Genomic DNA, 13,681 nt, shown 5'->3' on the forward strand with positions numbered 1-13,681 from the left:
TGAAAATTGCAACACCACGAAGGACTTACGCGAGTGATCTGAAAATTGCAGGAAATGTAAAGTACGGTATGATATGCAAATGATCAGAATTGCAGATCGGTAGCGCATGCGTATGCTGAGCAGCGCCCTCTGAACGGCGGATCGAACCGAATATAAATAGACGGCTGTAGCGAGGCGTGTATGATTATCGTTGGTTATATGCTAGAGTAAACGTTAACTGAATCTTTACTATGCCTCTTCGAAAGAAAGCGAAATTTGAGCAAATTTCGAAGTTTGAACGGGGCAGAAACTTCGGCCTTTGTGAAGCTGGATTGTCTTATCGTGCAGTAACCGCTCTTGTGCAGCGTGTCCATGCGTGTTTGGAAGCAGTGGATGGACGAGGGTCGGACAGCTCGGAAATCCGGGAGTGGACCACGAAATGTGACGTCAGTTGGCCATGACAGACACCTAGTGCGTATGACGCTGACGAACTGCACAGCTTCTTCTAGACAATTGGCAGCACAGTGGTCAACAGCAACAGGTGTTTCATCGTGTGCTTCATCAATTCGGAGACGTCTGCTGCAGCGTGGGCTGCACGCAAGAATTCCTTTATACAGGATTACTCTCACGCAAAACCATCGCCACCTGCGGCTACAATGGGCAAATGTGCAAAGGAGCTGGTGTGCTGATTGGCAGCAGGTCGTCTTTTCTGACGAATCCCGCTTCAATTTGACTCATCATGAGCGCCGCATTACTGTCAGGCGCTATGCCGGTGAACGGCACATTCCGGAGTACATTATGGAACGCCACAGTGGACAAACACACGAAGTTATGGTCTGGGGTGCTATAACATATCTAGGACGATCACAATTGCTACAAACTGTGGGCAATTCGAACAGTACCCGATACCTAAACGAAGTTTTACAGCCCCAAGATATTCCTTTCCTCAAGGGATTGCCAGCGGCTGTATTCCAGCAGGATAATGCTCGCCCACGTGTCGCCAGGACTGTCAAATCCTACCTTGATTCGCAGCAGGTACAGCTTCTTCCTTGGCCTGCATATTCCCCAGATATGTCACCGATTGAACATGTGTGGGATTTCACTGGTCGGCGCCTCGGCCATGATCCTCGTCCTGTTGCTTCGACAAAAGAGCTTTGGTTGCGCATACAAACAATATGGAAGACTCTTCCGCAGGCAGGTATTCAAACTTTGTTTCACTCCGTGCCACGTCGTGTAGCTGCTCTTATTTCGGCGCGTGGTGGCCACACAAAATACTATTTTCTATTTCTTTTTATTGTTTGTTTGGTTTGAAAATGTAATCATTTATTTGTACCAGTACTACTCAACTGTATATTTAATTTTACTCAATTATGATGCTTCCTTCATTGTGTTGCAATTTTTACAAACATGAGTATTTGTTGATGAAAAAACTGAGAAGAATACATTTCCGCCCGCTTAAGAAAAATAAAACTAAATATGCCAATGTACCAAGTGAGGAAGAAGATGAAGACTGTGTTGCCTATATTGCTTTGACAACTTTTCTAACAGGGCCGTGGTAGCCTGATCGGTAAGGCATTGGACTCGGGACCGGAGGGAATCGGGTTCGATCCTCGCTGGTCGAAGACCCACCGTCGTCATTAAAGGGGACTGGGCGACGTTAAATATGCTCGTGGTCTCAATGTCCTCCAAGTGAAACGATACCTCTGGGGGTGCTAGTACTAGGTAGCTATTAGCTCCTGGACTAGTTCAAAATTCTCACTAACTGTTCGATCCGGTGATGGTGCTGCCATCTATCGGTATATAAAATAATGGAGGCAAGGCACTTAGTATGCAGTCCTCGACATAAATACAGTTGAAGTCAGTTGTGACTCTTGAATAGAATAGAATAGAACTTTTCTAACTCAAAGCCAAAAGAAAAGTGGATCCCGTGTATTCGTTGCAAGAAGTGGTCTCACGTAGCGTGCGTCAAAAAAGAAGACTGTTTTTTTTTTTGTTTTTAAGTTAACGAGAGTAGAGGAATGTGGGGAAAAGTGAAACAGCGGGGAAAAGTGAAATGGTGAAATATTTACTCGACTTTTAGTATCTGTTACTTAGTTATATTTTAACTATGTAGTAACACATGGAGTCTGCCCCATGTGTGTGTGTTATATATATATATAGTGTGTATATATATATATATATATATATATATATATATATATATATATATATATATATATATATATATATATATATATATATATAATTTTCAAATGATAAGATTCTTGCTATTAATCTTTTAAATATTAATTAGGACTTTCTACTGTTCGGTGTAGTATTTATATAGTTAATATTTTGCTTAATTGTATTTTTAATATTTTTTGCAATTAGTCAAATGCATGCGGGGCAAAGTGGATGGGTCAAAGTGAAATAGTTCATTTCGTTTACTCATTTAACCATCTATTATTAACTAATGTGTTTACATTCCTTCATTTAATAATTCACTTATTAATTCATTTTGTTTCACATTCATTCACTTTTTTATTCTCTCATTTATTTTTCTTATTTATTAATCAATAAATCAACTAGTTCATTAGTTCATTGTTTCATTATCTTTTCATTTATTGATTTTCCTTTTATTAACATTGTTTTGTTCAAAAATATTTTTTTTTAAATCGAATAAAAAATATTTCATTTGAAAAATATTTTATTTTTCGCTTTGCCCGTGAAAATAAGGGAACAACATTTTCCACTTTTTTTATTTTTAAAGGCATAATTGTATTGCCAAAAATTAAAAATACTGTTTTAATACAAGTTTTATCAAAAAATACAATGTTATTTCTTTATGTACTGTAATTTCCAAAACAAATTTCAAATTTGTTCATTTTGGAGAAGCTCAGCCATCTTAACTACTTTACTTTCCCCCACATTCCCCTTCACTCACTAAAAACATACTTTAAAAGTTTTGCGTGTTTTTATTTTACAAGTGTGCCAAAAAATATCATTTTCACGTTTCTAATTATGTGAGCTTTTTCTACAATGTACACAAAGTAATACGGCATTAAGAAAAATAAACGAAGTTAGAATAAATTACCATTTATTTAAATCTTTGGAAACAAAAATACAAATATTTACAATTCATTGCATGATATGTTGCGTAAAAGCGTAATTATGCAATAAAGTAATTGAAGTATTTTCATTAAAGTTTCATTATGTAAAAAATCCAAAGCACATAAAAGTAATAAGTAATTGAATGTCAATTCTACCCACAAGACAATCTCATTTGTAAAACATAATGTAGCAGATAAATTAGCAAAACCATAAACTAATGTACACAAATTTTGATACACAGGAAACGTTAATTAATGTAACAAAAAGTATTTAAATGTGTTAATATTCAAATCATATTTTATTGGAAATCAAGAAAGCTGTGGAATAAAGAAGATTATAATGATTTTGACTGCACTGGACATTCAGTGTTATTATTTAATAAAATATTGTGTAGACAGTTCAATTATTTGTTTTACATATTATTATTATTTTTTTTAAATCTTACAATGTGCTTAGTAAGTCTTATGCCTATACAAAATAATCAACAAGTTTAATAAAAAGCAAAATCAATGACGTTTTTTATATTTTAATTTTTACAGCAAACGTATTGTTACGTACTAGTGCTAAAATCCTAATTGAGCGAATAAAATGCGTATTTAAAAAAAAAAATAAAGAAAATGAACTAGCAAACATATTTTGGACTTTATTTAGGATGTATATAGCGAAAAAATACCAAAAGTACATGGTATGATGAAAAAGTAATGAGCCTCACGTTATAATGACGCACGCACATCCTGCAGCTCGCTCCGCTTGTCAGTGGCAGTGGTGGGGACTGTTGGCTTTGCAGTGCAACGCAATTCAGTTGCCTCCCAGCTTTCGGAGCTGTACCATCAGCTTTAAGAGTTACCCCTGTACGGTGGTGTGTGACACGGCGATATGGAAAGTTCGTCAGAGCAACACAAAGAGATCAAGTTTTGCTTCCGGTTTCCTTCCCAAACGTTCGCAATGCTTCAATAGGGAAGTTGCAACCTATTAAATGTTCATATTTTGGTTATTGGATATTGTTAATTGACCCTCAAAACTAAAAAATTCACAATCGCCGAATTTTAAAACACCGTGGTTGATTTTTAATGAATTTTTAAAAATCCACGCACAAATGTGCGCGCATCTGAAACGTCACGAGCCTACGTCACAGGGCTCGAATGGGGAGCCTTCCGCCGAAGATCCCTTGTTTTCGCTACGGACATTTTGAGCGCGCTGATATTTTATTTTTTTAGAAATTCAATAATCCTTTTGAACATACTCTGGAGGCCGGATTCGTTAAAGCATAATCTAAATAATCTTCCTCATGTAACATCAATGATGATATTCGAATATTTCCAAGAGGATGAGAGGTTTAATGTTCCAGAAACGCGAGGAGTTAAAGTCGAGGAGATAAGCCTTTTACGTTTCGTCTTCGAAGTCGAATGAGTGACCTTCGCTTCTCCCCTATCGGAAGAGGGGATGACGTCACTTCCTATGCCATTTGACGTCACAAGAGCTTGAACTTTAAAAATTAATTTAAAAAAACTACTTATCGTATCGCAAAAATTTTTTCACCTATGATGTTCATACATGTTACTCTATCATATAAAAATAGAATTAAAAAATCGAAAACTTCCCTATTGGCGCTTGGGACTGAGTGTCTGTCCTATCTGCAAGTAGAAAAGTGGTACGAGGCCCTTCGTAAGGACGGAAAGTGGTGATTGACGAACCCCTGTCTGGACGCCCGTCCTTGGCCCGTACTAACGTTAATGTGCAACGAATGGTTGAGTTTTTGAACATGGACTGGGGTTTTAGTCTTTACCAAGTAACAAAAGGCTTGGATTTATCGTCGACTACTGCGCAACGCATTGTTACGGAGATGTTGCGCATGCAAAAAGTCTTCGTGAAACTTGTGACGACTGATGAAGGTCCGACTCAACGCTCTCGTGGTGCCCTAGCCTTTTTACAGTCCCGGCCTTTTGGCCTCCTGACTTCTTGTTTCCACTATTAAAATTAGCGCTGAAAAGGAAACGTTTCGACTCCATCGATGACATCCAAGCACATGTCAAGACAGCCCTTGCAGATACCAGGGAACAGGACTTCAAGGATGCTTTTGAGTCATGGAAAAGCCGCCTACATAAGTACATTGTTGCAGGAGGTGCCTAATTTTAAAACTATTACTCAGTTGTACTAATCAGCTTAATAAATATGTATTTTTAAACGAAGGGTCATTACTTTTGGATCGTACCATATGTACCTAGTTTCTTTACTATATTTTTTAACGTTTTTGGTAATTTTTTTTACACATTTCTTGCGTTTTAGTATTACTATAGAAATTTTTAAAATCAATAATTATAAGTCGCATAACGTTATAAATTCATGTTTGAAAATGTAACCATCCATATGAACATAACTGGCAAAAGTTTTACAAGGCAAGAAACTTAAGCTGCTAATAGACAGAAATATACTTTTTATTCAGAAAATATAAGTTTTTATCCCTTACAATTGCCTTTGGCATTTTACTGTTCATTCCTTCAATCTAAAGAAGCGTACATCTTAATAAACTAATATTGTTTATGATTATTTCATATACAGTACGCCTGGAAAAAATGTTCAGTTTCTTGTTATAAATTAGTAAGTGGAAAATAACTCTGCTGTGTCCTTGAATACGTGCTACATTATTAAAAACACAGTAAAACGAAGTGCAACTGAGGTTAGTGTGATCTCATCAAATAAAAAAACAACATCTATCACTTTAAGCAAATATTTCACTTACAAACTTTCGATTTGGCTTTCAAAATTTCAACAAATTTTTTTCGCTCATTTCAGCATTCTCAATGATTTTTTTTTCTTCGAAAAATATCAAACACTAAAATACATTCCAAGTAACAGTACACAAATTTCAGCAAAATGCAATCTGCACCATGAGTGAGAACAATCAGTTACACATTTATAAGAATTTTCAAAATACTTCACGGGAGAACATATAAATCACATTTAAAACACATATCACACAATTCAAAGTTTCTGATAGTCACACATGGAAATTTTATTTTGAGAAGTAAAGCTCAACTACTGACTGCATCTGCTTTTAAGTAATGCGTACATGTGTGTAAGCGTAGGTGAACAAAATGTATGCAAAACAAAAAAGACATTGGCGTTTGTTCGTCGAATCGTAAGAGCTTGTTCCTGATGAAGACAGACCATGGGGAACTTCTGAAACAAATTGTCAAAATGTCAGTACATAGAAATAACTCGATGGTTCACAATACATACAGTTTATTTTGTTAAACCTATGAAATATTTCTTTGTATTATTAAGCGTGTTTTTGCACTGTCATATTTAATCAAAGTAGTTTCAAAAAATTTTTTTTAGAATAAGTTAAACCATGTTGTTATCTTGGAAAAATAAATTTCATTTCATTAGTTTAAAATATGTTCATAAAAAAAAGAATCATGTTTTGCAAACGATGAGGTATAATTCGTATTCTTCGAATTTTGTGTTACACTACGCTACCTGGCAAGGAGATGGACATAACTTAAGAAAACAGAGCCGTGGGGAAAATCAAGTTTGTAAGAAATAGTTGCTTAAGTAATTTAGTCCCAAAAATTACAATACGAGCAACAAAAAAAAAAAAAAAAAAAAATGGTGTTCAATGGTTCGGTTTTCTTTTTGAGAAATCATGATTGCTTATTGTTCTCACTTGACCGTCCCTTTGATGTCCGGTTCCTTTTTCAACTTGAACCAGGAGCCTCGGCAGCACCACCACCCACCGTTCTCTGCAGGCGCGGCTCCTCTGATCCTGACCACTGTTCCCCGGAATCCGGTGTCGTGCATGTCCTACCCACACACGCAATAGCATATACACACACACACGCCTCCATCCATACACACAGGTTTATACACACACACAACTATACACATGTAACCGCCCAGGAGGAGGGGCAGGGTTGAAGGAACAGGAGGCGATTTTAGAAACAATAACTCCAATGACTAGGGTCCTATTGCAACTCGTGATTGCGAAACACATAATTTGAATTCAAAATTTCAGAATTCAAGTTAATTAACTTTTTTTTGTAAAATCCAGATAAATAATATATACTTAAAGCGCGAACATATTTCTTCCTAATATATCGCTCTTACGTCACCATGTACCAGTTACGTAAGCTAAACTTGTGCGAGTTTTGTGTGGCAAGAAAAATCATCTTTAAATCTAAACCAATAGCTCTTAGACGTTTCCGAAATGTTGAGTTATGTCACTTTCCTTGCCGGGGAACGACATGATATTGAGTGCATACATAATAATGGTGTTGCTGAAAGCGATAAATGGGGAAAGTCGGATAATGAAGCTGAGCGAATAATCCTGCTCACACAACGATCTCAAAATATTACTGAATTAAAAAAAAAAATATCGCTATATAGCTAACATCGTTATAAATGCATAGTGAGGAAATAGTCATCGTCGGAAGGAACGTGTTTTAGTGACGTCACTTAATTAGTTTGCATTGTTAAAACTTCACAGGTGTGGGAGGGGGTGGGGGGTGTACAGTAGGGTGGTTCAAAAACACGTGTAAAAATTTTTTCTCTTACATCACGGGACACCCCTCAATATTTTTACTCTTGTTGATATTGGTATTCTGGAAGAATTTTAGCTTCTTATTTCAACTGAAAGAGGATGCTCAACCTTCTCCCTCAAATTTCATACGTGTGGGGAGGGGGGGGGGGATAAAAAAGTACATAAATTGAAAAAACAATGCTACGTATTGTAATATACACTAGTAACATGCATATACATTGCATTAAAATAATTATTTGAGGAAAAAACAGCTAAAAAATTAAATATTTCTAAACTTGTAGCATTTTCTGTACTACGGCTAATGTTAAGTTAAAGGGTCATTGAGCAGGCTCCTCAAATTTGAGTAAGAAGTTAAAACGTTTGCAACGTAATACTATTAGTAAGTCTCAAAAAAGAAGGGGGTGTGCTGGATTATAGCTGAAAAAAGGTTTTTTTGAACCACCCTAGAGTACAGTGTCACAACAGGAATTTATCCAATTATTCAAATACAAAGAATAAATAAATAAATATTGAAGAAATAAATAAATAACAATTATTTTATATTTTGATTAACCCGTATGGCATTTTCAGAGAAAGTAGCAACATTTGAACTGAAAGTAGCATTAGAAAAACAAATCTAAGCTTAATTTAAGAATTTTTTTTTTTAATACATTTACAGCGTACTACGCTCTCAAAAAATGTATCATTCTTCCTTAAATTCATGATTTTATATCTTCCGTTTTGACAACAAGGTAAATGTTTTAAACTGTCACATTAAATTTATTTTATTAAGTACCACAAATAAGATGGCTGCGGCTCAAATTATTTTCCTGTTACTGATATAGTACTTCTGTGTGTTTTATACATTTAATTTACTCTAACCACTAAAATATAGCTTTGAAACTTAAAAGAATTATGTTGTTTGAGTGATTAACATTAATACATTTTCAAAATTTTTTACTTCCTTTTCGAAGTAAAGGAAGTATTCGCAAAAAAATGCTCACCCAAAAATCGGCTTTAATTTCCATTTTGCTCGCCGATAGATGAATATTGAGTTTTTTTTTTCAACAGGACCCCACACACGCAGATATGTGCCTAAGAACATTTAGACACCAAAAATATCCATTTTGACGATTCCCGAATTAACTATAATGAGTTTTGTCGTGACGACATATGTATGTGCGTGTGTGCGTATGCGCGTTTGCACGCATGTGTGTATGTGCGTATGTATCTCGCATAACTTAAAAACTGTATTTCCTAGAAAGTTGAAATTTGGTACGTAGACTCCTAGTGGGGTCTAGTTATGCACATTTTATTTTGCTTGCGTTTAGATGTTCCAAAGGTGGTCTTTTGCACCTTTTTTGGGGGGAAATCATTGTTAATTTCAATGCAAGCTCAACTGGTGTTATAAGTTGTCAAACACTTGCGATATATCGCCAAGCTTTTGGTCGCGAAGTTTTTTCACCAAGTTGGCGACAAATTTAGTGTGTGTTTTTTTAAATCTGGTTTCATTTGGGCCATTATTGGTGATATTTAGAGAGTTAAACATATTAAAATGTCAAATATTGGGAAAATTAATATGTATAAACCTTTTGTTTTTGCTTCAGTTCGCGACTAACTTAGGATAAAAATATTTAAAGTGTTTCTTTGCTTACTCGAAGGCACTATTATCATTAAATTGGCGTAAAAGGAAGTCATGTGATGCCACATCAGCTCGTTTATTGTCTGTATCTGAAGTTTAAGAAGATCTCTCTTACACATATTTAACAGTGTTCTACAAACTTGAAATTGTACACAGAATATAAAAAAAAGAAAAAAAAAAAAAAAGGGACAAAATAAATGATACTTACCTATTCTTTGGCCTTGAATTCCTAAGAAAGGAATAATGTAATGTTTAATAACTTTAACTGAATAAATACACACACAAAGGCACACATATACTATATTGCATCGCCTCAGAGTAACAGTATGACTTTAACCCCAGGAATAACAGTATGATGTCCTACTGTTGCTCTGATGCGACGATATAAATATATATTTATAACCAATACTTTTTCTATTGTGTTTTTGGTGTGCCCAATGATATAATATCTGCATTTACTGGAATTAGAACATCTGTTCAAAAATCACAACTTTAGTATTTTAAAAAAAAATGAAAAGCTACTGTATCAGTCACCGTATGAATCAGTTACCGTAGTACTTGATTAAAAAAAATAAAGTCGGAAACACTTTTAAGTTAATCGAATGAATTAAAACAATACAAAAATGCAACAACTTTGATGCTATTGTTGGTAAATTTCATATTATTAAGGTAATAATTTATTCAGTATAGTAATCAACGTAACAACGTTAAAAACAAAAGTGAAAGATGCAGATGATGCAATTTTTGAGATTACAATGCAGAACTTCTGTTCGTTTTTTACACTTCTAGGAGCTTATTACACATGTATATTTGTTGAGACCTAATCAAATAGCATTTAACCTATATTTTTTCTGTTATATTTTTACTCCATGCAGTAGATAACTCATTCAGGCAATACATGATTCTTTGTCATGTGCAAGGAAGGGGAAGTACATCAGGAGCTGCAGTGGGAATGAAACTCACAACCTCAAATATGTCAAGCAATTCTTCTGAAAACTCGGCTACTGAGACTCCTAATGTAGCATTTAAGAATTTCATGTGAACACTTGGTTTTGAGTAGAGTGTTGGTCCTGCTTTATGTTAGTGATTTTAGGGCACCGTAACTGTAGTAAGCTTGTTTCTCCTTTTTTTTACCACATCTATCATATACAGTTGACTCTCTGTTTAACGAACCTCTATTTAACGATTTCCTCTATTTAACGACGGCTTTTCCTGGTTCCAGATATTCCACTATAGTGTTAAAAGCATTCTATTTAATGACGCTTTCTATTTAAGGACGATTTTTTGTGGTCCCCTGAAAGTCGTTAAACAGAGAGCTAATTGGACTATCTTACAGCTTTAACTTTACTATTTGGAACCACCTTTTAAGGAGTTTGAGTGTAGAAATCTTTTCTGCAAAGCGTGGCAAAAACTTAAGACACATCTTTATGATTTCTCTTTGTTTTAAATCAAGGTAATTTTGATATCGGTTGTTAAACAAAGCATCGCGCTATATGCATTGTTATACATGGCGTTGAGGTGACTAAAAACCGCTTTCTTTAATGACTGTTTGGAGTGGAAAAACTTGATTTTTACAATTTTTGTTTAAATTAATTTAAATATCAGTTTTTTAAAGTAAACTGGTAGCTATACCTTAAAAGAAGAAATTGTGCATTTTCTTTTTGGGTGATTTTTAAGAATAAAAATTTTTTGTCTGAAAGGCAATCAAATAATAAAACATTATACGCATCGGTTTACTAAACCTTGATCTATACAACAGAATGCCTTTCAACGATAACACCGAAAATGTTGAAAGGTTGTCTGCAAAACAGTGATCCACTATGTTGGCTATCACTTCTTGTAAAGTGCTTCTCGTGAATGCAACACTCCTGTTTCATTCTATCCAATATCAAATACTTAGTTATAGACGTTAATGTCTTACCTGGGAAGTAGGCTATCCTTTTTGACTGAACATAGTTGGTGCCAGGTAGTTCTAACACACATTCAAACACTGTGGCACCTTTTGAGAAAATTTCATTGATTTTAAACGTCCTGTACACAATAGCATCATAGGCACCAGACGGTCGCATAACCGCCTTCAGTTTGATATCAGTCACTGCTTGTGGTGGACTTCCACTGGAAGGTCTCAAGTATAACCTGAGAACTGGAGAAGGAAAAACTCCTAAAGCTTTACAGGAAACGTTGACAGAATTATGACCAGTCTCTACATATCCTAGCTCAAATTCATGGGCTGGAACTATACGAAAAAAAGAAACATTCAACTAAAGTAGCGGTATATTTAGCATCATTAACGTGCAACTCTACTTGAAAATATTAATTTATACAATGGACATAAATATTCATTATCATTTAAGTGACCACGTGTAACATTAAGCAAATGAAAATTACCCTACACCATTCAAAGCCCTTAAAACAGATGTTTATTTTTTCCCATCGTACTGTAAAGAGATCAAAAAAAGTTTACATCAAAAAATATATATTTCAAATGATTCTGTAACAGTAATAACAATTTTGATTTTTATTTTTTAAAGCTGATGCGTAAAGTTTAGTTTTTTTGAATTGTCAAAAAGAAACTTTGTTGTACGTGATAACAGGGGAAATACGCACCAAGTGATGAAAATCTACTTTTTTCACCTCGTTGTACGAGGAAAATTTTCGTCCAGTAAAGATCCATCTGAGACCTAAAAGCTACACTAGTGTGCTAAATTACACTCACACACACACACACACACACACACCAATGCGCCGCATTTTGCAAAAGTGTTAGGGTCCTCAGCTGAATGCAATGCACTATAAGGGGCCGCTATTTCGAGGAAGCAGACTCATCCGGCATTTTGATTCCAAAAGTGAACACGTGATATCATTAACATGCGTAAGATGACTGTGTTGAAAAAAACAGCTGTCTAAACCTCTGGTGTGTTGCTTAATAGATTTTTCACTATTTCTGTCAATGGAAGAAGAAGAATTTATTAAATCAGACTTAAATCAAGCAATGTGTGAAACTGAGATTCTTTGCATTTCATTAAACCTTATTACGATCAAACTCGCTAGAAACAAGCGTAAAGTACCGCAGTATTTACTTATTATAACTGAGTATTCGTAAAAAACTGAATTGTATAGAAAAAAATCATAGCATTTAATGCATGCTTATTTTGTTAGTTCTTTATCTGTAATAAAAAACAAATAGCTGTTTAATTTGCTTCTAACTCCTTTCTTTCCTCTGAATGTGTTATTGCTTTTTTAGAAATACTCATGGCCCGAAAAACATCGTCATTTGCACGAAGGAATCGAAAAAAGAATGAAGTTTTAATGCATATCAAAAGCCAATCACTATGTTTGGGGAGGTTCTGATTGAAATTCCTCACATTTCTGATTGTCACCATCACTTTCATCGTTACATTCTGCTTTAGCTTGAATTTGAGCTACAATCTCTGGGAAGTTTTGACATTGGCAGGGTATTAAACTGCTTTCCTTCTTTAAAATTGGAGAAGAAAAAGCCGCATCACTTGTTATTAGGATTTGTGACTCATAACTAAATTTTGGTTGACTTTGGAAAGATAAAGACATTTTATCTCTAAAGGACAGATAGAGCTCATCGTAATAGAATCGATTTTTTAATCATGAAGTACTGCTTGTTTGCTGTAATCGGAGTTTGCTCGTTTATAGCGAGTTATGCTCCTATCGACTTAACATTGTACCAACCAAGTATTTCAGATGTCCTACATCCAGTGATATCTTGTAAAAAAATGTCAGACACATCAAGAAGTCTTCAAAACTGGTTTTCACTGGGGAGCCTTCAAAGCCCCGCAAAAGTATTTGCGATGCCTATTATTCAGGTTTTGAACTATTGAATCAGGTTATTCAGAAAAACCCCATTATCGCATTCAGAGATTCCAGTGACTGATACTTCAAGAAATCTTTTACAATTTGATATGGAATTCCAATAAAATGTCTTATTTGTAGACATCAGAGATAAAACGCTAATAACGAGGTCATTTCACGAGGCATTTCAGTTTACAACGTTATTATTTATGTAACTCATCAATAAATTCTTTAAAAAATCACGATTTTCAGGTAACAGGTTTCAGAGTTTTGGTCGTATGTATTTTCAGGAAAAAAAAGTTTATTTTAAAAATTAGAAACATTTTTATTGTTGTTTATTTATTTATTTATTTATTTTTTTTGAAATTTTAATATTAACTAATTAATTTTAAAGTAGCATTGGATTAAATCAGGACCTCCTAATTAATTGTCAGAAGGATATGATTTTAGCAGATAACGCTTTCTGAAATATACAGCAAAAACTGTTGTAAGAACCCATTCGTTATCTTGAGTAAACTAGCCACAGTATTTTTATTTGCACATTTTGAATTCCTTTTAAACTTGGCGTTCAACTGCAGGTGCTTTTTAAATGTCATTTAAAAAACAGCTCTATTTCTACTGCTAATTAT

General features: G+C 34.7%; 1 protein-coding gene across 1 annotated transcript in view; it reads right to left on the reverse strand.

Annotated features, from left to right (window-relative positions):
• Positions 1-5,895: 5,895 nt before the first annotated feature.
• Positions 5,896-13,681, reverse strand: part of LOC129234578 (uncharacterized) — a 43,940-nt gene continuing 36,154 nt past the window's right edge. Inside the window, exons 3-5 of the mRNA XM_054868639.1 lie at positions 11,152-11,466; positions 9,439-9,459; positions 5,896-6,249 (exon numbers count right to left, since the gene is read on the reverse strand). Of these exons, the coding sequence (XP_054724614.1) occupies positions 6,125-6,249; positions 9,439-9,459; positions 11,152-11,466 (461 nt within the window). The 3' untranslated portion in view covers positions 5,896-6,124. The remainder of the gene's footprint in view (positions 6,250-9,438; positions 9,460-11,151; positions 11,467-13,681) is intronic.

The sequence above is a fragment of the Uloborus diversus genome, chromosome 1 (assembly GCF_026930045.1).
Source record: "Uloborus diversus isolate 005 chromosome 1, Udiv.v.3.1, whole genome shotgun sequence".
In the NCBI taxonomy this organism is placed as follows: domain Eukaryota; kingdom Metazoa; phylum Arthropoda; class Arachnida; order Araneae; family Uloboridae; genus Uloborus; species Uloborus diversus.